This window comes from Zootoca vivipara, chromosome 1 (assembly GCF_963506605.1).
Source record: "Zootoca vivipara chromosome 1, rZooViv1.1, whole genome shotgun sequence".
In the NCBI taxonomy this organism is placed as follows: Eukaryota; Metazoa; Chordata; class Lepidosauria; order Squamata; family Lacertidae; genus Zootoca; species Zootoca vivipara.
In genome coordinates, this window is record NC_083276.1 from 13,111,713 (window position 1) to 13,137,762 (window position 26,050).

Below are 26,050 nucleotides of genomic sequence, written 5' to 3' on the forward strand. Positions count from 1 at the left end.
CCAACTGTCCAGTAAGCGCTTGGTTTGCGGTCATTTTATACGCAAGAGCAACTATGTAAATCGTAATGGTGAAAACTACCTTATGAAGAATGACGCTGCAGCTGAAGTCCCTGCAGAGACGCCGGCCGGGGCAACCAGACTTTGAGAAGCCAATGGGCCATTGGTCCCAGTTTGGTCACAGTTGTTTTGCCCTGAGGTGACTTGGATATTGGAGCCTTCCCTTCCGCACTCTGCTGCTGTTGCCTCCTGAGGAAGAAAAAGCAAAATTAAAAACAGGGAGTTGTAAATATATTAACTTAAGACTAATACTACTTCCACCCACCTGAGAACTGTGGGCATGCAATTGGGTATTTATTTAACTTCATTCATATACCATTATTATTATTATTATTATTATTTTATTTCCCACTATACCTGACTTGCACAAAAGAGCAGTCCATTAAAAAGTATCTTGCTTCAAGACCAGCATAGATTTGGAGTTGCTCCCACGAAAAACGGCCACTTCCTTCCTTCTCCTTTTCCTTTCCTACCTCCCATAACTGCAAGTGCACATATTATTTTTTTACACAGCTGTTCTGTGCGACAGCACTTCAAATGAGCGGTTTTAAAAATACACCTACAACCGCAATGAACGTTTCTTCAGAAACAACCAGTAGAAAAAGGGCAGGCCACATCCTTCCCTTTGGGCTGGTGGAAACCATGATGATAGATGGCACCCATCGAAACATCACCACACAGGTGTGTGTTTTCTTAATAATAATAAAAACAGCCATGCACACACAATGTGCTTCAGTATGTTCACAATTGGGTAACATGCCATTTCATGCTGAATGTCTTTCCCTTATTGGATTATCTGCAGACAGGAAAATCAGAATTTAGTGCTGCCACGTGGATGAAGAGGATGTTACGTGGACGCAGAGAGAGAGAGAGAGAGAGAGAGAGAGAGAGAGAGAGAGAGAGAGAGAGAGAGAGAGAGAGAGAGAGAGAGAGAGAGAGAGAAGGAAGCAGCCAGTGTGGTGTAGTGGTTAAGAGTGGTAGACTCGTAATCTGGTGAACCGGGTTCGCGTCTCCGCTCCTCCACATGCAGCTGCTGGGTGACCTTGGGCTAGTCACACTTGTCTCTCAGCCCCACCCACCTCACAGAGTGTTTGTTGTGGGGGAGGAAGGGAAAGGAGAATGTTAGCCGCTTTGAGACTCCTTCGGGTAGTGATAAAGCGGGATGTCAAACCCAAACTCTTCTTCTCTTCTCTTCTTCGTCTTCTTTTTCTTCAAATCCATGTTGAACTCCCACGTGAATGAGCCACAAGAGACAGGATGACTACCTGTCTGGGAGACTTCAGATCTCTTACTACAACCCATGCTACCATATTTATTTAGTACCTATGCTGTGTGGGACACAGATATTAGGCAATTCCGGCCCAGGAGACTACAGAACTGGGATGAGGATAGGATGTCAGGGAAATGAAATGATGAGAGAGGATGACAAAGGATGACGAGGGAAGATGACAGCATCAAACAGCAATAGAAGTGATAGTGACTGTTCAGAAAACACTAAAGATGTGGGTTTTGACAAGGGGCTTGAAATAAGAGAGGAAGACACCTTGATCAAATTGATAGGGAAGAATCAATGATGACTCTAAGGCTGTGTTTCACAAAGACTGCCTGCTGCTGCAGACTGTTGGCTTTTTCGACAGCAACTAAAAACCCATTTATTTTACCAAGCTTTCCGTGACTGAATTAATTTTTATGGGGCAGTTCACAGCATTTGTCAATTTTGCCATGAACCTTATCCAGATTTGATTCCCGGTGCCTATCTTTTATTTTAGTGTATTATTACGATATAGTTTACATATTGGTTTTGTATGTCTGTAGCCAGCTCCGGGGGGTGGTTACAATGGATAGAAATTCCCCGAATAAACTAAAATAAAATAAATACTATTTCCAACTGTAACTGCACAGTTAGGCTCCGGTGGACTGAGCAGACAAGACCAATAGAGGGTCCAACAGTCAAGAAGGCAGTTTATGCTGTAGAGGGAAATAAGGGGCAGATGGAGCTTGGCAACCTGGGAAGGTCCCCCATCTAGGAGAAGGAAAACTCTGGTCCTAGACCAGGCATCCCCAAACTGTGGCCCTCCAGATGTTTTGGCCTACAACTCCCATGATCCCTAGCTAAGACCAGTGGTCAGGGATGATGGGAATTGTAGTCCGAAACATCTGGAGGGCCAAAGTTTGGGGATGCCTGTCCTAGACCTCCAGTGCATTGTGCGACATCTTTGGGGGAAGAAAAGGCTAAGGAACAAATCCTACACAAATCCAGAAAGCAGTACATAAGGACGTTGGACGGCATCTTCTTTACGCTACTATCTGGAAGGCCTCATCAGCAGGTCTTGGGAGTCCTACCAGCACAAAGATTTGGATCAGGTGACTTGAATGGATCATCTAAACCAGTGATGGGGAACCTGTGGATCTCCAAATATTGTTGAACTCCCATCACACCTAGCCCAGATCTAAGCCCAACAGTCCTGTAAGATGTTTCCCAAACCACCACGTCTGCCTGACAAGCCGTTTTCTCTTTCCTATATTCTGTACCCAGCCACAATAATAAGCAATAAAAAAGGAAGCCATGTCGGCAAAGGTCCATGCTGGACAAGGTTAAAACCATGACCAGAGGCAGACAAGAGGAATAAAACGGAGACCCTTTGTTATAGGTAATGCACTGTTAAACTGCCTGACAAGCATGAAAACATGGAAAACGATAAGCAGAACCCTTTTTGTTTTACGGCATTATTCGGTGGCTGGCAGAACGGTTTATCTGCTTCAGTTATAACTGTCAGGAATTATTTCTCAGTCGCGCATCATCTACAAGCACTATCTGTTTTAAGAGGAACAAACCAAGCGGGCACATTTGTAGCATCTTTCCACATGAGCAGCCAAAAGAACCGAGTAAAAACATTGATTTCTTTTTGGGGGGTTGGAGGAGAGAGACACCTACAAACAAACAAACATATAAAAGCCTTCACAGATACACACCACATTTCATATAACTCACATTTTCACAAATGTTTTCATTCTCAGAGGAGATAGCTACTTTTATTTTATTTTTTTAGCCTCCTGCAAAGCCATGTGTGCAAATGGATCTTTGCCTGTTCTGGCAACCTGATTTGGAACACATGCCCAGTTATACAAATACCTAGTTATTTATATTGAGGGCATTGTGATTAACTCGAGGGGGTCATTAAGACAACCCTTCCGTATTTAACCCAGAGGAGTTCTACAGAGATGCTTGCTGCTCCCTCCCAGCTTTCTAACCTCAAAGCTACAGTCTCTCCAGCCACAATGAAGTCTATCCACTTAGAACTATAGAGTTGGAAGGGACCAAATCTACTCCAACCCCCTGCTTCTCCCCATATGATCAGTCCCGGACCCTGTGCTTGTCATCCGAGGTCCTTCTCTATGTCCCTCCATCCCAGAGAGGTTCAGTGGGTGGCAACAGGAGAAAGGGCCTTTTCTGTAGTGGGTCCCCGATTGCGGAATGCTCTCCCCAGAGAGGCTCGCCTGGCGCCATCATTACATGTCTTTAGGTGCCAGGCAAAAACATTCTTCTTTACCCAGGCCTATGGCTATTAAATCATCTACGGCCTGGGAAAGTGTGATGGAGAGGGCTGTTATAATAATAATAATAATAATAATAATAATAATAATAATAATAATTTATTATTTATACCCCGCCCATCTGGCCGGGTTCCCCCAGCCACTCTGGGCGGCTTCCAACAAAACAGAAATTCTAAAATACAGAAATGATGACTATTTTATTATTAGGCTGCCTGTCAGTATGCATGTTATTAGATTTTTATTAGGTTTTAATCATTGGTGTTCTGTAATGCACTTTTAATGTTGTATACCGCCCTGGGACCTTCTGAAAAAGGCCATAGCTGCCAAGTCTCCCGTATTCCCCGGGAAACCCCCGTTTTCCCAGCTGTTCCAAGCTGAAAAAACCGGATTTTTTTGTTTTCCCCCGGTTTATTCTGGCGCGATGGCCATTTTGGAACTGGGCAGAGCATGCTCAGAAGCGACTCTTGATGCTGCTTTGCCCAGTTCCAAAATGGCTGCAGTACGACTTCCGGTCTGCTACTTCCGGTCCAATCCGTTATTTCTCTGACAGGAACTTGGCAGGTATGAAAAAGGCCGATATATAAATTAAATTAACAACAGCAACAGCAACAACAAGGTCTGCACGTCTTTAGGACAGGCACCCCCAAACTGCGGCCCTCCAGATGTTTTGGCCTACAACTCCCATGATCCCTAGCTAACAGGACCAGTGGTCGGGGAAGATGGGAATTGTAGGCCAAAACATCTGGAGGGACGAAGTTTGGGGGTGCCTGCTTTAGGACATGCTAAAACACTCTGGAGCCTATTTAGTCCATTATCCAGTTTCCTACCACAGCCAACCAGAAGTGCCTGTGAAACTCACAAGGTGGACAATAGCCATCAAAGTGGACAAAAGCATATAGCCATCATGACTACCAGTCATTCATAACCTCGTCCTTTGTCTTGATTTCCCCCAGTGCAGGACACTATTCATGTGAATGTAGAGATCAACGCAATTCATTTTAAAACTATTTTGAGGAAGGACTGCTAAAAGTAGAGTCCGGGAATTCGTTTTAAAAATTCTTAATTAGAGGAGATGCCACAATACATATTTGTAGCTAGGGTTAACGACTCCATGAATGGTAATGGATGATGTTTCTGCCGTCTGAAATACTACTCTGACATTTCAAACTAATTAGTTAAAATAAATTTAGGCAAAAAGAGACAGCGTTGCAATGAAGCACAAATGCAATTAAATACTCCCCGGGATGCCACCAAACTTTAAAATCCACGATGCTATAGATCATGTTTTACAACCGTCTCCTATGGTGACATGCTAGATCTTTTCTATAGTTAGTTAAATGCACTGCTCTGCATCTATTGCACAGAAACATAAGCCCTTTTTGTGTGTTACTTGAGTGAAGGAGGCATCACACAATTACTGGGAATTGGGGCCATATTCTTGGCTCCAGCCTTGGCACTAGGCAGTGTCATTTTAGGGGATGAAGTGTATTTTTTGAAAAGTTCTTCAGTCAGAGGTCTTCAAAATACGTTTTTGGGTGTGAGGAATTCAAATCTGCTATTTTTTGTGATTGGACAACATTTAGCTTGGTAAGCCTACTTTTGACGACGAAACACATAAACTGTTTTCGGAAGACCGAATTATTTCAATTTTACCTTCTGAAAATGTCAGGTAATGCTAAATTAATAATAACAATAACAATAAATACAACTGCAAGTTTTTGGCAATCATTTTTAATGATTTCTGTGCATTTTTACACACATTTTACTTACCAAGCAAAACTAAATTATGTTTAAGCAAGTCATGCTACAACTTTTCAGCACCCCTCATTTTTGGAATTTGAAGGTTGAAAAATTCAACATGCCTTATGAGGAACGGCTTAGGGAGCTGGGTATGTTTAGCCTGGAGAAGAGAAGGTTCAGGGGTGATATGATAGCCATGTTTAAATATATAAAAGGATGTCATATAGAGGAGGGAGAAAGGTTGTTTTCTGCTGCTCCAGAGAAGCGGACACGGAGCAATGGATTCAAACTACAAGAAAGAAGATTCCACCTAAACATTAGGAAGAACTTCCTGACAGTAAGAACTGTTCAACAGTGGAATTTGCTGCCAAGAAGTGTGGTAGAGTCTCCTTCTTTGGAGGTCTTTAAGCAGAGGATTGACAGCCATATGTCAGGAATGCTTTGATGGTGTTTCCTGCCTGGCAGGGGGTTGCACTGGATGGCCCTTGTGGTCTCTTCCAACTCTATGATTCTATGCTCTAAATTCAGGCACAGTGTGGGCCATCTGTCCAGATATTCACATGTTAACATGGTCATCTGTAAGCCTATACAAAAGTGGTTGCTCACACCACTTTTGCCACTGCATACAAGCATACTACTACATGAACGACAAGCCATGTGCCTGATTCCAGAGGAACCCCCATTAACCAGTAATTACATAATGCCTCCTTCAGGCAAGTAATGAGTATAAAGGGGGCTTTGCATACACACAGAACCTTCTGAGCTAAAGACCAATTCACACCATAATCTCTTGTCCCACTGTCATTTCTGACTAAACAGGAAAACCAAAGGAACCTGTTTACCATATGCAATAGGGCAGAAATTATTCTCTTATTCTTTCTCTAGCCTGGATATGAAGACAGGAGTGCCTGGCATGCTCTGGTCCATGGGGTCACGAAGAGTCGGACACAACTAAAGGACTAAACAACAACAGCCTCATAGGATATTGGCCTGAGGATGTGAAGCAGCCCAGTCATTTGGCACCACCACGTGATAAAAGTCCTACACACATTACTGCATTAGTATATGCAATGCAAAAGGGTGCAGTATTTTGCTCAGTTGCAGAGCATGTGCTGTGCATGGAAAAGGTCAGAGCTTCAGTCCCTGGCATTAATAAAAATAGACAAGGGGTAAACTTGTTAAAAGCACCTTGGAAAGTCGCTGCCCGTCGCAGCAGACAATAGTCACGGACCTCGTAAGTCAGATAACATGAAGCAACTTATTTCATTTCTCAAAGCTTCAAAGGGGCCTGTTGACCTCCAGTGTCAACAGATATACCTTTATCACCCCAAAATATGCACAGGCCCATGCAACTGGCCAAGAACAAAACCTAGTTCTACAAGCCTGGTTTGTATCAACGGAAGGGGTTTCTGCAAGTGTGTGTGCATTGATTGCTGAAAGAGGAGGGGAAATGTTTCAGGCTTGCCAAGATAAATTAATTAGCGAAATAACACATCTACAGATGATCCATATCACACCCACTAAATCTTTAATTACTCAATTAACACCCTTAAAGTCAGGGGTTAAACAAGTTTTGCCATGTACTGACAAGAGTGAGGGAGAAATTAAATACGGCACCCCCTGCCCCAGAGTTGAAGGATCCTCTCCAACAGTTTCGTAACAGCGTGATAAGACTGTGGGTCTCTCATTGCCGGCACATGGTGACTATCAAGTCTCCCTGGGACATGACTGCGGACTAGCAGTAAAGGAAGGATAACATGCAGGCCTGTATGTGTCCTGAAAACCTTGTTGAAATCTCATCTCAGCCATGAGCGCACTGGGTAGTCTAAGGCAACCCAAAAGTGGGGGGTGGATCTAAATTTATTCACAGCGTGGAGAAAATGGGCAAAGAGAAGCTTTTCCTCCCTCTCTCAAAATACTAGAACCTGGGGTCATCTAATGAAGCTGAATGTTGGAAGATTCAGGACAGACAAGAGAAAGAATTTCACACAGCACATGTGGCATGGAGGGCTAATGTTGGCGAAACACAAGCCCAAATCTGCCTTGCATGCATGGAGCAGACATTCTCTTCTCAAAACTTTTAAATAGAGGTTTTTCCCAGTCTGCATTGTATTTAGATGTTATATTGCTTGCGCGTTTGCCACCCTGGGCTCCTTTGGGAGGAGGGGTGGGATATAAATTTGAAATGAAATGAAAATAGTATGGAATTTGTTTGCACAATATGTAGCAGTGGCCACCAACTTCGGTGACATTAAAAGGGCGTAAGACAAATTCATGGTGGATGAGCCTATCAACACCTACTAAGTGATGACATCAGAGGCAATATGCTTCTGAATCCCAGTCACTGAGGAACAACTGTGGGGAGGGGATTTGTACTCGTGTCCTGGGTACGGACTTCACATAGGCATATGGTTGACCACCATGTGGAAAACAGGCTGCTTGACCAGATGAGTGTGATCCAGTTAAGGTTCTCCTGAACTTCTCAAGATACACCGAGTTCTTCCAGGCCTGCCATCCTATCTCTCATGAGAAGATAATAGGAGTGGCCTACCTTAGAGGATTGATTCATGGCTTAACTCACGATTAGAGTGCCATGAGAGCTAAGTACACCTTACATTAAATGTGTGGTCACATTTAACCAATATGGGAAGGTGTTGTTTTCTAGGCAGGGGTGTAGGTGAACAGAATCAGGATATTATTGTGCAGTAAGCAAGATTAATCCTTGTCCCACGCACACTGCCATTCTGAGGAGGTCCTGCATTTGGTAGCATCAGGAGTGGGGAAGTGGGAACTATCAAACTTGGACTCAGAACAAGGGAAGCCAATATTGATGTGTCCCGCCCCATGTCTCACTGCAGGAAGCAGCAGAAAAGACATGGAATGAAACCGCCGTTGGGGGTTCCTTGTATCTTTGGCACTTACTATGTGTCAATCAATGCAATATTCATGCATCACTCATGATGATAATGCTTAAAGCAATATACAATGATGCACTTGGGTGTTAGTTGTTCAGAAGCTGATGACAGGTGCCTTTGTGATTGGCAGAAAGCGATCTAGCAGGAATTAATGTCAGGAAACCCTGTCTCATTTTCTACAAGCCCATTTGGCTATTTCTTGCTGAAATTTGGCTGCTCTACTCTTCCAGAGAAGGAGACCAACAAAGGACCGTGCTCTAAAGCAGCCTTCCCCAACTCAATGCCCTTCAGTGTCGTTGGACTCCAACTTCCATCAGCCTCAACCAGCAAATTCAATGGTCATGGACAATGGAAACTGTAGTCGGGTAATCTAAGGTTGAAGAACACGCCTCCTGTGGCTGAATACTGCAAGAGAAAATTGATAATGTGAGCAAGCTATCGTTCAGGAAACTAGTCCGCCATGACAGATCATCTCATTGGGAATCCAAACATGGCTAGCCCTACCACTAGGCAGAGTGAGGAGAACATCTCACATAAGCAAATGTGGGAAAAGGGCCACACCTGCACACCTAGCTGTGCCTCATGAGCCCCTGGCCCACAGCCTTCTACTGGAGGGCAGTTGTGTGTGTCCCACAGCCTGCCCCACACCCCCTAAACTAGCCTGTGGTACATGGGACTGCTGGGTCAAGCTGGTTGCCTGTTACCTTCTATCAGGCAATACTGAGAATTGGCTTGTTGATCTAAACAACTGGAAGCCATTCCATGTGCTGACTACACTCCATTGCTAACTTAATTTTCATTGGCTGGTTGCATCTTATACAGCCCATAAACATATGTCATCTAGATCAGGCATCCCCAAACTGTGGCCCTCCAGATGTTTTGGCCTACAACTCCCATGATCCCTAGCTAACAGGGCCAGTGGTCGGGGAAGATGGCAATTGTAGTCCAAAACATCTGGAGGGCCGAAGTTTGGGGGTGCCTGATCTAGATGATGCACAATTATCATTTTTAAAACACCCCAGTAAAACATAAAAATGTGATGTGGGCATTGTCCTGTTCCGGTGTTGAATTAAGATTCGGCTGTCAGACCAGCTGATTTCTGTACAAGACATGGGCAAAGAGGAGAGGGGGAATCTTGCCTTTTGCCCAGTGAGCAAAATGTCTTGGATTGTCCCTGATCAGTTTCCAAGGAATCATTGGATTATTTCAAAGAGTCTGGAAAGAGTCCTCACAGCACTGAATCTACTCTGCAAGTCAGGAATAAAAGGGTAAAGGTAAAGGGGCCCCTGACCATCAGGTCCAAAGACCATCAGTCTCCAAAGAAGGAGACTCCACCACACTCCTTGGTAGCAAATTCCACTCCGAACAGCTCTTACTGAGTTGTGGAGCTCATCTCACTCTATAGGCCGAGGGAGCCAGCGTTTGTCCGCAGACAGCTTCCAGGTCATGTGGCCAGCATGACAAAGCTGCTTCTGGCGAACCAGAGCAGCGCACAGAAACGCCGTTTACCTTTCCGCCGGAGCGGTCCCTATTTATCTACTTGCACTTTGATGTGCTTTCGAACTGCTAGATGGGCAGGAGCTGGGACCGAGCAACAGGAGCTCACCCTGTTGCAGGGATTCGAACCACCAACCTTCTGATCAGCAAGCCCTAAGCAATGTGAAAAGAAGCCCCAACGGTTTACGTTTTCATAGATTTTTTTAAATCCAGTTCTGACTAGCACCCTGGCATACTAATTTGAAGAGCTTTTGTTTACTTTAGCTAATATAGCACCCCACAGCCACAGCTAATTGAACAAGTTTGCATCCTCACAGAAACGATGGCTTGCGCATGAAACGGGAATAAATGGCCTCACCTCAACATATTTTACCTTAAAACTCTTATGACCTACCACCATTAATGAGAACAAATGTGACGTAAATCACGACTCCCTATGGGTAATTCCAGAAGCTGTAAAACCTCCCTCCCTGCCAGCGTGAGACATGCATACGCACTTGGCCAAGGAATAGTCTTCCCTGACAGACCAAGAAGATCGTCATAAAAAGTATACCAAGCGCGCAGCCTATGCCGTTTTGTGGGGAAACATTTCCCAGCATAAACTTTTTACTGCTCCTTGACAATGTTTCCATCGGGGCTCATTATAAAATAGCATAAGAGGCACTTTATGACTAAAATTCACTTCTGTAGTTGTTTTAGTACCTGCAGCTGTGGCCCAGTAACAAGAAAACTGTCTTTGGTGTCTGTGCCTAAACATGCACCTCTCAGACTTTTATGTATACGATGCGCCCCGGGTGAATAAAACCCACAGAGCAATCCCACAGAAGCCATCCCTCCAAGAAGAGTTCTGCACTTTTATTATTATTTCTACGCAGCACGTGTTTTTTAAAAAAATATTATTCGCACTACTACTATATGTGCCTCTTGAAGATTCAGGCTATTGGCCCATTTAGCTCAGAATTATACACAGCAGTTTTCTTCAAGCCAGTGTGGTGTAGTGGTTAAGAGCGGTAGACTCGTAATCTGGGGAACCGGGTTCGCGTCTCCGCTCCTCCACATGCGGCTGCTGGGTGACCTTGGGCTAGTCACACTTCTCTGAAGTCTCTCAGCCCCATTCACCTCACAGAGTGTTTGTTGTGGGAGAGGAAGGGAAAGGAGAATGTTAGCCGCTTTGACACTCCTTCGGGTAGTGATAAAGCAGGATATCAAATCCAAACTCCTCCTCTTCTTCTTCTTCTTCTTCTTCTTCTTCTTCTTCTTCTTCTTCTTCAACCTTGGGTCCCAAGAAAGACCCTTTTGGACTACAACTCCCATCTTCCCTGACCACTGGCTAAGTTACAAGAAAGGAGATTCTGGCCAAACTTCAGCAGGAACTTCCTGACACTAGGGGCTGTCGACTCTGGAACGGTCTCCCTCAGGAGGTTGTGGACTCTCCTTCCTTGGAAGAGGAAGAGTTTGGATTTGATATCCCACTCTATCACTACCCGAAGGAGTCTCAAAGCGGCTAACAATCTCCTTTCCCCTCCCTCCCCCACAACAGACACCCTGTGAGGTGGGTGCAGCTGAGAGACTTCACAGAAGTATGACTAGCCCAAGGTCACCCAACAGCTGCATATGGAGGAGCGGGGAAGCGAACCCGGTTCCCCAGATTACAAGTCTACCGCTCTTAACCACTACACCACACTGGCTCTCTGGAGGTGTTTAAGCAGAGGTTGGATGGCCATCTTTCATGGATGCTTTAGCTGAGGTTCCTGCTTTGCAGGGGGTTGGTCTAGATGACACTCGGGGTACCTTCCAACTCTACAATTCTATGAGTAGCTCAGTCAGTAGAGCATGAGACGGTTAATCTCAGGGCCATGGGTTTGAGGCCCATGTTGGGCAAAGAATTCCTGCATTTCCGGGGGGGGGGGGGTTTGAACTCGATGACTCTACAATTCTTTTATTCTATGGCTGGGGATGATAAGAGTCCCAGTCCTACAGCATCTGGGGACACGAGATTAAGGAACACTAATTGGCAGCAGCCCTCCTCCAGGGTTTCTGGCAGAAACCTCTCCCAGCTCTACCTGGAGGGACTGAATCTGGGGGCTTTTCTAAACAAAACATGTCCTGCATCACATGCTGGCTAGGTGAAAGCCAAGCTAGGCTTCCTGGTCTTTTAGAACTCTGCTGAAAATGACTCAGAGAAAGCTGGAGAAGATCTTAGGCAGGCAACACAGGAAAGCAGGTGCCTCTGGCTCCCTTTCTTCTATCTTGCTTGTTCTCTTCTTGTCTCTCCTTTAGGAAGACGGGAAGAGCAGAGGTAATTAGTTGCTAAATGAGGAGGCGGGCAAAGATGCATAAGGAAGAATGCAGGCAAGAGCTTCTGCTCCCCTGTGCAATCTGCCTACCATCCAATTCAGCATTCTCTTTTTAGAGTATCTGTTACTTTGGGATGAGGCGGCATCCTGCCCAGTGGGCAGGCAGCAAGGGACAGAGATAGGGATGCCAATATGAGATAGCCATGCATCAACATGGGGGAGTTATTGTTGTTTATACTGTGTCTTTTGTGGTTGTTTTTTTGTGCAATGAACTGCACAAAATCTCAGGGATGAAGGGTGGCATACATGTTTAACAACTAACAACAACAACAAAGTTTGTTTATTTACATGTATTTATTCCATTTATTAATCACTCCCTATAAAGCTTTCAAAGCGATTTAACAATCATTTCGAGTCCAATTCAATCCCAAGCATTTATGCTGGAGTAATGTAACCTGCTATAATTGCTTTTGCGGGGGGGGGGGGTTAGGGGAGAGAGAAAGAGAGAGAGAGAGAGAGATTGGGAAAAGAAACCTTGCCTGACCTCTATTTACTGACACACATTAGAAAGACACATTCAGCTTTTGTTGAGCTGAGACGCTGCTCCTTCAAGCCGGTTGCTCAATATGCTTCCACAAAGCCACTTTGATCAAAATGAATCACTTATCCGAGGCACACAAAAATACACAGCCACCAGTTTTGTCGCTGCTTTTGTCGTTTAACTCTACTTACTGATAAAGGAGGAGGGGTGGGGTGGGTGGGAGGACAATGCAAACACCTCCAAGGTTGTGAGGAAGAGCCATTTGCTTTCAGCTTGCTTTAATTACATCACCAACCTCCTCACCAGAGCCTGCAATAAACCCAGATGCCAACTTTGCTGCCACATTCACCCGGACATCACCATTAGTGACCCCAACAACATCAAACATACCATCTCATTTAATTGCTCATCTTCTAACATTGTGTATGCCATCAAATGCCAACAGTGCCCTTCAGCTCTCTATATTGGGCAAACAAGCCAAACCCTACGCCAAAGGATAAATGGGCATAAATCTGACATCAGGAATCACAAGACAGAGAAACCAGTAGGGGAACACTTCAATCTCTCCCAGGACATTCTATACAAGATCTCAAAGTAGCTGTCTTATTACAAAAGAATTTCAGAAATAGACTGGAAAGAGAAGTTGCTGAATTGCAACTTATTACCAAACGTAAAACCATGGAAAGACCTGGTCTGAATAGAGACATTAGATTCTTATCTCATTATACATGATAAAGCTATTTTTAGCCATCTCACCCCTTGTTTTTTCCTGTAAGACCAATTGCAGTCGTTAACAGTCATCCACAGGTTTACCACACCTACCAGCCAATCACCCATTCCCACCACCCTTCTGAGTAATACCCCTCCCCACCCTCTCACTATATAAATGGGTCTGGCGACTTTCTGTTTCAGTGTATCTGAAGAAGTGTGCATGCACACAAAAGCTCTTACCAATGACAAACTTAGTTGGTCTCTAAGGTGCTACTGGAAGGAATTTTTTTATTTTGTTTCTCCTCATTACAGTTCAAAATTCAAGCTGTTCAATCCTTGCTCAAGTTATCTTACCAGATGTAATCGGATACATATGTTGGCCAAGATCCAGAGAAGGAACAAGCCCAACATCTGCAAGCACGTTCAGATGTGTCTATGAGCTGCACTCTCAGGACCTCCCAAACTGCAGGATATCCCAAACTGCTTTCTGCACTGCTCTAAATTCAAAAGGGAAATTTTGGGGTTTTGTATTCGTGGTTTTTAAATGACCGGGGGGCGGGGGAATCTAGGATCGTGTTAATCTGCCATGATCAGAGAATCATAAAATCATAGATTTGTAGAGTTGATTTGCTGCTCCATTCACTGCCCACCCCTGGCATGCGGCCCTCAGAAGGCAACTCAAAAGGGAATGTGGCCCTCAGGCTGAAAGATGTTCCCCACTCCTGCTCTAGAAATATAAAGCAATCCTTTCCGTTGGGAATTTTTTACAAGTAAGCTGTAGGTCTGGATTTATTTCTCTGAAGCCATTTCAATCTTAAATCTTGCAAGTGCTACTTAAAAATTCTCAGCAACCCCCCAATGATTGATCCTTGGTTACAGGAGGAAATGACCTCATCTTAGTCTCAAAAGTTCTATTTATATGCCCAATAATCTCATCATTGATTACTGTGACTGTATTCTAATTATAAATCCATTACTGCCTGAACAGTGAAATAAAATCAATAATACAAATAAAAGGAAGAAAGGGGCAACTAACAGCCACGCCATTGCATCCCACTGTACTATTTTATACACTTTTTGCCATCAAACAATGCTACATCATTTAGCAGCAGCAGCGCAATAAATCTCTTCCAATTAGCACAGCCGAATTGTTCGTCAGTTTTGCAATAAATTCCTTCAAAAAGAATGATTAAGAAAAATGCTGGAAAAGTCTATGAAGCCCTCAAGTATGATCTGTGCGGCCTCTTCCACAAGTTGGGTTATCACAACTAGCCAGGCATCCCGTATCCAAGAAACGTTTGTGTGTTAGTAATACACAGAAAATATATTTATTGGAACTTGAACAAAAGCGCAGTGAAATTTAGCAGCACACTCAGTCTTGCCTTAAAGTGAATTTCTTAAATATACTGTTTTAAAGAACTACCATGTTCTTTCACACACACACACACACACACACACACACACACACACACACACACTTTTGCTGTATTTGCCTTATTAGCTTAGCCTTAGCTTCACCCACAGCCATCAAATGGAAATAACAACTGGCCTAAAAGTCTTTGAACTCTTGAAACAAGCCATGCACATTCATTCATTCATTCATTCATTATTGTTCACATACAAATTAAGCACAAATACTAAAGAGAAAGGAAGTAGAAAGGGGGGGGAGAGAAAAAAGAGATACATCCACAATACATACAATAACCAATGCCCACAAAATTTATACCCATGTGACTTCCCTCCACCAGTACTCAACATTTTTTATGCTTAAGCGTCATGTCAATTTTGCATCTTTTAAATATTACTCTATAAATAATCAATTTAGTTATTTTGTCTCCTTTGTTTTCTTTACAAACTTAAGTATATGCAGGTAGGTAGCCGTGTTGGTCTGGGTCGAAGTAAAATAAAAAAATTCCTTCAGTAGCACCTTAAAGACCAACTAAGTTTTTATTTTGGTATGAGCTTTCGTGTGCATGCACACTTCTTCAGATACAGTGAAATGGGAGTTTCCAGGCACTTATGTAGAGAAGGGGTGGGGAGGGGTGGGGATGGGGAGGGGGGATCACTCAGAAGGGTGGTGGAAATGGGTGATTGACTGACTGATAGCTGTTGATGACCGGAAACGACTGCAAATGGTTTTGCAATGAGATAAGAATCCGATATCTCTGTTCAAACCAGGTCCCTCCATGGTTTTGAGCTTGGTGATAAGTTGTAATTCAGCAACTTCTCTTTCCAGTCTATTTCTGAAATTCTTTTGTAGTAAGACAGCTACTTTGAGATCTTGTATAGAATGTCCTGGGAGATTGAAGTGTTCTCCTACTGGTTTTTCTGTCTTCTGGTTCCTGATGTCAGATTTATGTCCATTTATCCTTTGGCGTAGGGTTTGGCCTGTTTGTCCAATATAGAGAGCTGAAGGGCACTGTTGGCATTTGATGGCATACACAATGTTAGAGGATGAGCAATTAAATAGTCCTGAGATGGTATGTTGGATGTTGTTGGGGCCAGTAATGGTGTTGTCTGGGTGTATGTGGCAGCAAAGTTGGCATCTGGGTTTATTGCAGGCTCTGGTACCAGTGTCCATGTTAAGTCTGGTGGTTGTATTATTGTGGGTGAGGAGTTGTTTAAGATTGGGTGGCTGTCTGTAGGCAATGAAAGGTCTTCCTCCCAGAGCTTGAGAAAGGGAGCTGTCATTGTCCAGGAGAGGCTGTAGATCTCTGATGATGCGTTGTACTGTTTTAACTTGGGAGCTGTATGTGATGACTAGTGGTGTTCTGTTATTTTTCTTTTATTTTTTCTTTTAAGTCTATGCAGGTAGGTAGCCGTGTTGGTCTGATGCAGTCAAAACAAAATAAAAAAATCATTCCAGTAGCACCTTAGAGACCAACTAAGTTTGTCATAGGTATGAGCTTTCGTGTGCATGTGTATCTGAAGAAGTGTGCATGCACACGAAAGCTCATACCTATGACAAACTTAGTTGGTCTCTAAGGTGCTGCTGGAAGGATTAGTCGATTGTCTTTGGAACAGTGTTTTCATACACTCTTCAAAACACCGCCATTCTAATCTTAATTTCTGGTGTGTATGGTGTCTTATGGCTCCCGTTAACTTCGCCAATTCTATAAAATCACATAATTTACTTATCCAATCTTCCTTTGTTGGGATAACACCCCCTTTCCAATTTTTAGCCTGTAGTAGTCTGGCTGCGGCTGTAGCATACAGAAAGAGCCTTTTCTTATCCTGAGGGATGTCCTTTCCTTGGATCTCTAATATGTACGCCACTGGTTTCTTTTCTATAGAGATTTTAAACATCTTTTTAAGCTCCTCGTGGATACATCCCCAGAAAATTTTAATTTTCTCGCAGTCCCACCATACGCAAGCCATGCACATTTTTAGTACCATGACTGCCTGACGCAAGGGCCTCATTCTATGTCCTCTCTTCTCTGAATATTCTCTCATGCACACCTGGTGTGAAAGCCTGCCCATGATAGGAACAGGTGAAAATCTAGGCCAACCATTTTCGGTATGATTACTGATGCTTGTTGGCTCAACTGGCTGCCGCAGCTAGTTTGGGCATGTCCCTTTACGAGAGACTGTAATAATACCCACTTGGCCTGCAGGTGAGAAAAGATCAAATGGACGGGTTGTTTGTTTGGGAGGGTTTTTCGTTGGCAGGGTGCCTGGGATAAAGAAGTTTTCAGGACATTCACCCTCCTTACTGTACTGGGAAAAAGGAAACCAAGTCAAGTATTTCTCGAAAAGGGCCGTCCTTGCTGCATGCTTCCTGACCAATCCGACAAATGGCCAAATGTACCTATTAAACTGAATTCTGCACTTTTCTAACAGTATGGGCCGGGCCAGAGAATTCAATGGAGAAGAGAGGCTGTGCCTGGTTGGGGGGGGGCAAGATTATGACTTCCCACCCACCTTAGGCATGTCCAATGTCCATGGAGAAGGGTAATGTTTGTGTTTTTCAAGACACTTCACTTTGCACTCCTTTGCACTCCTTCCAACCAATGATCTTGAGAACTATTGCAAGTTCTAATTTGTATTAACTAGTACAAATTCTCTATCCTTGAATTTTTCCATTAAATCATACGGAATAATGTCTATCTCAGTTCTGTGAGTGTTGGACAGTTATGTACCGGTATGCATCCAACCACAGCATTCACGCACAAGAGAGAGATTTCAGTTGAGGTTCTGTGGGATATCAAGACACATTACATTTACTTTCTCTACTCTGTGAAACATGAATCATACTGGAGGTAGAGACATGTCTTCTCCTTTCATTACTTCATTTCCATGCGGCAGTGTACATATTTTCATTATTTCTTTGTCCCCGCAGGGCCTTTCTGTAAGCCAAATCCTACCAGCGAAGTCTATTAGCTAACTTGCTGACTAGGTAAACATCAGCTGAGCAGTACAGCAACCTTGCCTTGCCTCAGTGTTTCTTGAAAAGTTGTTAGTTTGCCCTATTTGTTGTAAGGGATTCTGGCTCTCCATAACACTGACTATCCTCTCATCTCATCTTACCGTCAACGTGACTAACAGGGAACCACATTCTTCTCTATCACCATTAACAGCTACCCTCAGGCTACAGATCCCAGAGCCTGCATGGGTACTCAATCCATCTGATTACCCAAGTATCTGTTGGGTATGATTCCTGAGGCCCCTCAGCACAGAACAGAGCGACAGGAAAGCAGCAAGCACAAGGCACCAGTAAGATAAGAATTGGGTTTAAGTGAACAAAGAGCTATATGAGTTTGCTCCCTCCAACAGAGTGCATGGAGAAGCCTTTTTGGGAGCGAAAAAACACACCCCATAATGCAGTGGTCAAGATCACTGGATCAAGGGAGCAGACGATCATCTTCAAATACTCAAGAGGCACCAGTTACAGGTAGCTAGCTGTGTTGGTTTTCAATCCCGATACTATTATTTTTATTAGATGCTTTCAAATCATACAGCTTTTTTCAATAGAATATAAGGCAGTGCACCATTTTTTAAAAAAACCCTGCATAAACGCTTAAAAGGAGGGGGGGAGTTACCCCAGTAACTTAATTCATCCTAATTCCTTTTACACAATTTCAGCCTTCATTCCTAATCGACATATGCTCAGTGTCATCTGAGAAAACCTCTATAGCTCTGTTTTTGGCTAGAGATGTTAGAAACATGTAGACATGCTTTATCGTGATTGGTTTTAAATTGTATTTCAAGTACAGTGGTACCTCGGTTTAAGTACACAATTGGTTCCGGAAGTCTGTACTTAACCTGAAGCGTACTTAACCTGAAGCGAACTTTCCCATTGAAAGTAATGGAAAGTGGATTAATCCATTCCAGACGGGTCCGCGGAGTACTTAAACTGAAAGTACTCAAACCAAAGCGTACCTAAACCGAGGTATGACTGTATTTAGAAAACATTTAACGGCCCTTTACAAACCTGCCCTGCCATTACGTTCCTTAGTAGAGGACCATCAATATGGCAATGAGCATTCATCCTGATTTGCTTGTGGGGGTGTTTATGTATCTTAGGGTTACCATCTCTTGAAGAGCAAAAATTAGGACAGTCTGAGCCGCTGCCAGCCCAAGCTGGGGAAATGGGAATGTTGGCCCCCCAAAAGAAGACATGTCCAGATTTTCCCGGGTGTATGGCGAACCTAATATCTTCCCGTCAGTTATTCATGCATCCCACACTTCTGAATCCATTTCCCCTCCACTCTCCAAACCACACAAAAAGTCTAGCTCTTCCTTAGAGTGGGTTTGTTATGCTAGGGGAGCAGAGCCTTTTAATCCACTTGACCTGTGCAAACTAAAGTCCCAGCATGTACTTGAATCCGTCCTGTGAAATAATGTCAGCGTGGAGACTCCCTGAACCCCTTTTGGGATAAGCACAGGGATGCTCAGGCACCCCACGTTTCTGTGCAGAAACCCATGCAGCCCGTGGCAGTATATGTCCTGGGGTAAAATCCTTTTTAAAAGCCCAACAACTTTGGGGTAAACTTCAATCCTAAAAAAAAGCTCAAGAACTTTGGGGTAAAACTGTAAAAAAAAAAAAAAGCTCAACAACTGTGGTCGGCCCTCACGCATGATGTTCACTGCATCAAATCTGGCCCTCTTTGAAAAAAAGTTGGGGCACCCCTGCCTTGAATCATGCCATTACTTTTTTTGGCACATATTGCATGAAAAAGCCATCTGCAAACCATGCTCTGTTTACTATGAAGATTTTACTGCCCTCGCGACAATCACTTTATCCATTCTCTTTTGTGTTGCATTTAAATACAGTTTACCTGGGAATATACAAAGGAACCTTCCCCCCCAATGGCTGTTCATCCATTTGCATGTTTCCAGTAGGCTCAGAGATTAATATCTATATCTATTAGAATCCCAACCAAAGCCCAACTCAGGTAATTACATTTTTTTTTAAATTTAGAAAAAAAATCCTTCACTTTTAATTCAATATTTTCCTAGAGTTTAGTGAAGCCATTCAGTTCTGAACAGCTGTCATACTTCATGCGAGGATTATCTCTAAACCATGTACAGTTTATATTCCAGTTTGTTAACTTTGGGGCGAATAAAAAGCTATTACGAAAAAGTAGCATTCATAATTACACTCTTCAGTGGACAAAGAAAATGCACTGGTTCTAGACGGTAATTATTTACACAGGCGTCTACGGGGATTACCAGGCTACCTTTATGACAAGTTCAGAGCCTGATCACATAAAGTGGAACTGCTACAGAGGGGTAGTTTTACTTCAATACTCTGACAGCTCAAATGCAGTAAAATTGGACAAAAGGCAGCTTAACCTCCCCACCCCCTTTTAAAGCAGTCTTCCGCAGCTTCGTGTCCTGCAGATGTTTCGTACTACAGTTCCCATCAGGAATTGGGACTGATGGGAGTTGTAGTCCAAAACTTCTAGATGGCACCAGCTGGAGAAGACCACTTTAAAGCAGCCCTCCAGCTGTTTTTGGACTACAATTCCCATCATCCCTGACTACTGGTCCTGCTAGCTAGGGATCATGGGAGCTGTAGGACAAAAACATCTGGAGGGCTGAGTTGGAGGAAGCCTGTCTTGAACAGTTCTAATACCAAACACGGTCATTGGTACAAAACTAACACAGGGACAAAGAAATACTACAGCCAGTTATATAAACACAGAATTTCAGGCCAATCCTAACCATGTTTTCTTAAAAGTAAGTCTCGCGGATTCATGTCCGAGTCATCATGCCCACAGTTGCAGCCTTAGGATGCAATTCTAAACATACTTATTTGGTGCCAATAGAGAGTTTACATGGTCAATTGACTCTTCTGCATGATGGAGGAACAGGTGCTTTGTCTTGCCTTACAGCAGGCTTCCTCAAACTCGGCCCTCCAGATGTTTTTGAGACTACAATTCCCATCATCCCTGACCACTAGTCCTGCTAGCTAGGGATCATGGGAGTTGTAGGCCAAAAACATCTGGAGGGCCGAGTTTGAGGAAGCCTGCCTTACAGCATTCATCCAAAGCAACCTGCAATTGCAGGGCGTTCTAAGAAGGCAGCACATTCACACAACTGTTGTTCTTTCCCTTACCTTTTGAGAGGGAAGGATCAAGTGAATGGGGCCCTATTTAAGAAGACCTGCATCGCATAGAATGGTGGAAAGGAGGCACTCCACCACACAAAGGAATAGGCTGTCTGAATAATGTCTAAAGACCTCCAGTGAAACACCCCCAATTTGACACTCATTGGTCCACCACTGTCTTAGACCTAACAGCCTAAGTAACTCTGCTGGTTTTAGGGGTGTTGGGTGCTTCCCATTTGTTTCTAAATTTAAAAAGCCGCTGCTCCACTCCTTCCTCCTGTTCTAAAACCACAGGTAACAGAAAACATCCTCCCTGGGGCAGCACAAGCATCACACTGCCAGCATCGTTCCAGGAAAAACCCATTCTGGGGCTAAAACGGGGCAGCCAGAGCTCTGGAATTAACCTGCAGAGGAGTTTTCCGAAACCAACCAAGCAGGAAGAAAACACATCCTTTCTGGAACATCAAAGGCCAAGTGTTTGGTTACTTACTAGGCAAGCTTGAGGGAGAAAGCTGTTCATCCTGGAGATACTCCACATCCCTTCAAGGTACTGCTGAGCCTGGATGGTCACCGAGCTCAACGCTCCGCTAAGGCCACCGGGAGCCACTGTCACTTGAACGCTAGAGTTTGGGAACCCGCCTGCACCTTGCGGCCATCCAATTCCCTTCTTCCTCTCCGTCCCGGAGAAAAGGCTTGCAGTTTTGCCAGGCTGCCTGCCCACCTGCCCAGCCATGAGAGACACGTCCCTCTGAGAGGACACAGTGACCACGTTTTGGGAGGTCAGCCTTGGCAACACAGCAGCCATTGCCGCGGCACTTTGTGTGGGGTCTCCTGCGTCTTGGCAGCTGGCCTGGTCGAGGTTGTGGATGGCCTGGAGGGCTTCTTGCTTCAGCTGGTTCAGGTGGGCTGCACAGACATCACACCTGCTCTCCCCTTCGCTCCTGGGTTTCTGTAAGTATTCAGGCACTTGAAGCTTGTCAAAAATTAAAGCTGATAATCGGGGGTCCTGAAAGAAGAGGAGAAGCAAAATAAATCAAAGACACAGACGAGGAAAAGGAGAGAAAGTCAAAAGAAGCCTACGATGATGCAGTCTAGACCCATGATATAGGGAAAAGGGTTGCATTGCATCCAACCAAGTTCAGTTAGCCAGGTTTCAGGCTATTTGGCCATCTAACGCAGCCAGGTCCACTCTGGATGGCAGTGAATCGCCAGTCTTGCACATCACCTGTAACCTGATCCTTTCAAATGGAGATAGAGCAAGGACTGAACCTGACATTTTCTGCACACAACATTGGCGCTCTTTCGTTGAGCTGCGGTCCTTCTCCATAAAGCCAAGCCAAAATCACTGCTCCACCTAGTTCAGTACTTTCTGCTCTGATTGGCAGCAGCTGTCCCAAGGACTCCAGCAGAGAACTTTCCCATCACTTGCCAGTTTTAACGGGAGATCCTGGGGATCCAGCCTGGGGATCTTTCTGCACTCAAAGCATGGATTCCATCACCAAGCTATGACCCTCTCCCCAAACATAAATGTCCTATTCCACTGAGAAAAGCACCAATTCACAAATTTGGTTGCCTGCTGCATATGGGGCAAGTGGTTTTGCTAGTTTTCTGCGCCTGAAAGTAACCAACTACGCAATAATTTCCAGAGCAAGAGACATGGCAGAATCACCCATGTTCAGAGGAGGTGGTCATTGTGCCTCTGCATGAGTAACTTGCACTCATGTCCACCCTGCAGTCTTCCCACGTGAAATTTGTTGGCTGAAGGAGATGAGCCTTTGGCTTAACTATGCTTCTTTTAATGTAGCTGTTCGCAGTTTGCGAACATGGCCTCATCTTCACCCATGATGGTCTGCATATGCATAAGACTATCACCCTCTTGAGCTCCCTAACGGACTCTCCATGGCTGATTAATTAATACACCATAATAAGCAGCGTCACTCTGCAATGCCCAGCGTGAAAATGATTATCAGGCACTAACAGCAGAACTTATGGTGCATTCAGTAGCTGCTCGTCTACTTACCTTTTTAATTAACTCTCCATTTAAAAAATAAAGAATAAAATCTAATACACACATCTCTTCTTCATGCTCAGAAACAACCTTGGGACTTCCATCCTCCCCCCCCCCAAAAAACTAATATCACAACTCGTTTTCAAAGGCTCACAACGACATTCAAGCCATGAAAATTGGACCTTGGAGCATTAAAAAGAGATTATAGCATGACCCGATGGACGGCTTCCCTGTACTGTTATTGTTTCCTTCTTGCCTAAAGCAAGGAATCAGAAAGAAGTGGGTATGATCTCCATCCACAATTTCCACATCTCTTATCGGGGGACCAGAGCGGAAGATACACACTTTCAAAGAATCAAGCATGGGAGGAATGAGCGACCCCTATTCACGACAAATCACACTTCTGCCTCTGATAAACAGGGTCAGCGGGTTTTCATATTGCCTAAAACAAACAAGCAAAAACCCTGTGAAGCTACTTTGACCAGAGGCAACAGGGAGGCAAAATATGTGAGCATAACCTGTCGGAAACCACTTTCAATGGTTCTTTGAAAGTATGTCTTCTAAATTTTCCAGTCACTTACGGAACCTGGGCATTTCAGCTAATAAATCTTTACGCTATAACTGCTCTTGATGAGAAACACAATTGAAGCCTGCAGCTACCTTCTGAGCTGCTAAGATATACGCACACAGGTGCTGAATTAAAAGCACCACCTATTCTTTTCCCACCGAGTTTTCCTCCCTCATAATTTAATTCGTTTCAAGGCTCGGCAGATTCCCCACGTAACCTTGTGTCACCAAGCTCCTGGAGCCCCTCATTCAGAAACTCTTGTTGCCTATCTCCTAAAACACGCAAAAGGCTCGCTTTCTCCAAACAGGACTATCTGCAGGGATTAAAGCAAAAGATTAAATCCAGCTTGCTTGTAAATCTGCAGCTAACACTAATGCCCTGCAATAGACCCGGCCAACTTCAAGGGCTCACGTTGAGCTCTTTAGACAATTAAGGTTTTAAATGGAAAGATCAGAGCCCAGCTGATGGCTTGTGTATTTAATTCAAAGAAGGAGAGGGAGGGGTGGGGGAGAGGGGTGCTTTAATTTCACTCGTTGGTAATGAGGGCAGACAAAGCAGATCACCTATCTGAATTAGGACTGTTTCTAAAGCACCCTCCCCAAATTAGCTCCCCTCTCAAAACACACATACACAACCCCAAAGTCTTGCTGCTTTAATGACAAGCTGTGAATGCTCACCAGGAAATGAATATCCCATTATAACCCACCTTTTCCAACTTTAATTAGGACATACATCTAACGCTTCTCCTCCTTTTTACTGCCCTGCCACCGATACTTGGAATTACTCATTACCCTCTTACACTCGAGGATCATTTCTTGCAATAAATGGGTGAGCACACTACTTGCAATTATCTCTTGAACCTGAAAAATGGAATTATGGTAGGTATACAGCCATGCATCTTGCCATTCACATGCTTATGTGTCAGGTGGGCAGAGACTACCTGCAAGCAAGCGACCAAGTGGAAAACTGCACCTGAGCCCCACCCAACACACACCTGCTCCTATTGCCGCCAGCTCAGCCACAGCTCAAGTTGCCAGCACAAGTCCTCTAAACTGAGCTTAACAGTTGCCATAGACTTGTATTTATGTTTCCTTAGGGCTTGTGTATTTATGTTTCCAGGTGGCGTGGCGCTGATCAGAAGGTCGGCGGTTCAAATCCCTGCAACGGGGTGAGCTCCCGTTGCTCGGTCCCAACTCCTGCCCACCTAGCAGTTCGAAAGCACATCAAAGTTCAAGTAGATAAATAGGGACCGCTCTGGCGGGAAGGTAAACGGCGTTTCCGTGCGCTGCTCTGGTTCGCCAGAAGCAGCTTTGTCATGCTGGCCACATGACCCGGAAGCTGTCTACGGACAAACACTGGCTCCCTCGGCCTATAGAGCGAGAGGAGCGCCGCAACTGGACCTGATGGTCAGGGGCTCCTTTACCTTTACCTTCCATGGTAAAAACAGTGTAGTGCTATCTGGCCATAAACACACACACACCCTCTCTCTCTTTGACTAATGCTCTTCAGTGTGTGCAGTTGTCACAGTGCTGCGCTGTATGTTGCCAGGTAGAAGTGGCACCATAAGACTATGACAACTGCAAGCCCTGGTTTTAAAGGGCTGGGGCGCGAACCTAAGTTAATACAGTGGTACCCCGCAAGACGAATGCCTCATGCAACGAAAAACTCGCAAGACGAAAGCATTTTGCATTGCACGAGACGAAGTTTCCTATGGCTGCGCTTCAGAAGACGAATAGGAACGCATTAATTAAATGGGTAGACCGGGGTAAACCGGGTAAATGGTAAACCGTGCTTTGCAAGATGAAATTTTTGCTATGTGAAGCAACTCGTGGAATGAATTATTTTCGTCTTGCAAGGTACCACTGTACTGTGGTACTTTGGTTTTAGAGCAGCTTAGTTTATGAACAACTTGGAAACAGAACGCTGCAAACCCAGTTTGTGCACTTTGCCTCGGAAGCTGAACATGTTCCGCTTCCTGTTGAGTGTGTTCCGTTTGTAAATTGAGTCCCCCGCTGCTAATCAGAGGCTTCCTGTTGAGTCTGTCGGCTGTGGAATCCCGAGCACCCACGCAACACAGAGGTGATATTTGGAGCTTTTGTTTTTGCTATTTTTTGTGTTTTTGTTTGTGTGGCTTTTCCATTTTTTTGACTGTGACTTGTTTTTGTGACTGTGTGGAACCCAGTTCAGCTACTGATGGATTGTGTGACTGCAGAAATGGATAAAAGCCCCCCATCCAAACAATGACTATCATCAGTGCATCTGGGGGGGGGGAATTATTTTTATTTTTTATCATCTACAATACTGTCTTATTTATTTTATAGTACAGTACATTGATTACTGCTTTCATATTATGGATCAATGGTCTCATTAGATAGTAAAATTCATGTTAAATTGCTGTTTTAGGGGTTGTTTTTAAAAGTCTGGAACAGATTAATCCATTTTGCATTACCTTCTATGGGAAAGCACGCCTTGGTTTTGGAATGTTTTGGTTTTGGAACAGACTTCCAAAGTTTGGGATTAAGTTTGGGAACCAAGGAGGTCTTTGGAGGTCTTTAAGCAGAGGCTTGACAGCCATCTGTCAGGAATGCTTTGATGGTGTTTCCTGCTTG

At 44.2% G+C, this 26,050-nt stretch overlaps 1 protein-coding gene across 1 annotated transcript in view; it reads right to left on the reverse strand.

Annotated features, from left to right (window-relative positions):
- The window catches only part of KIF26A (kinesin family member 26A), a 141,636-nt gene that overhangs the window by 65,021 nt on the left and 50,565 nt on the right, over positions 1-26,050 (reverse strand). Inside the window, exons 3-4 of the mRNA XM_035105016.2 lie at positions 21,356-21,871; positions 80-246 (exon numbers count right to left, since the gene is read on the reverse strand). Coding sequence (XP_034960907.2) covers positions 80-246; positions 21,356-21,871 — 683 coding nt within the window. The remainder of the gene's footprint in view (positions 1-79; positions 247-21,355; positions 21,872-26,050) is intronic.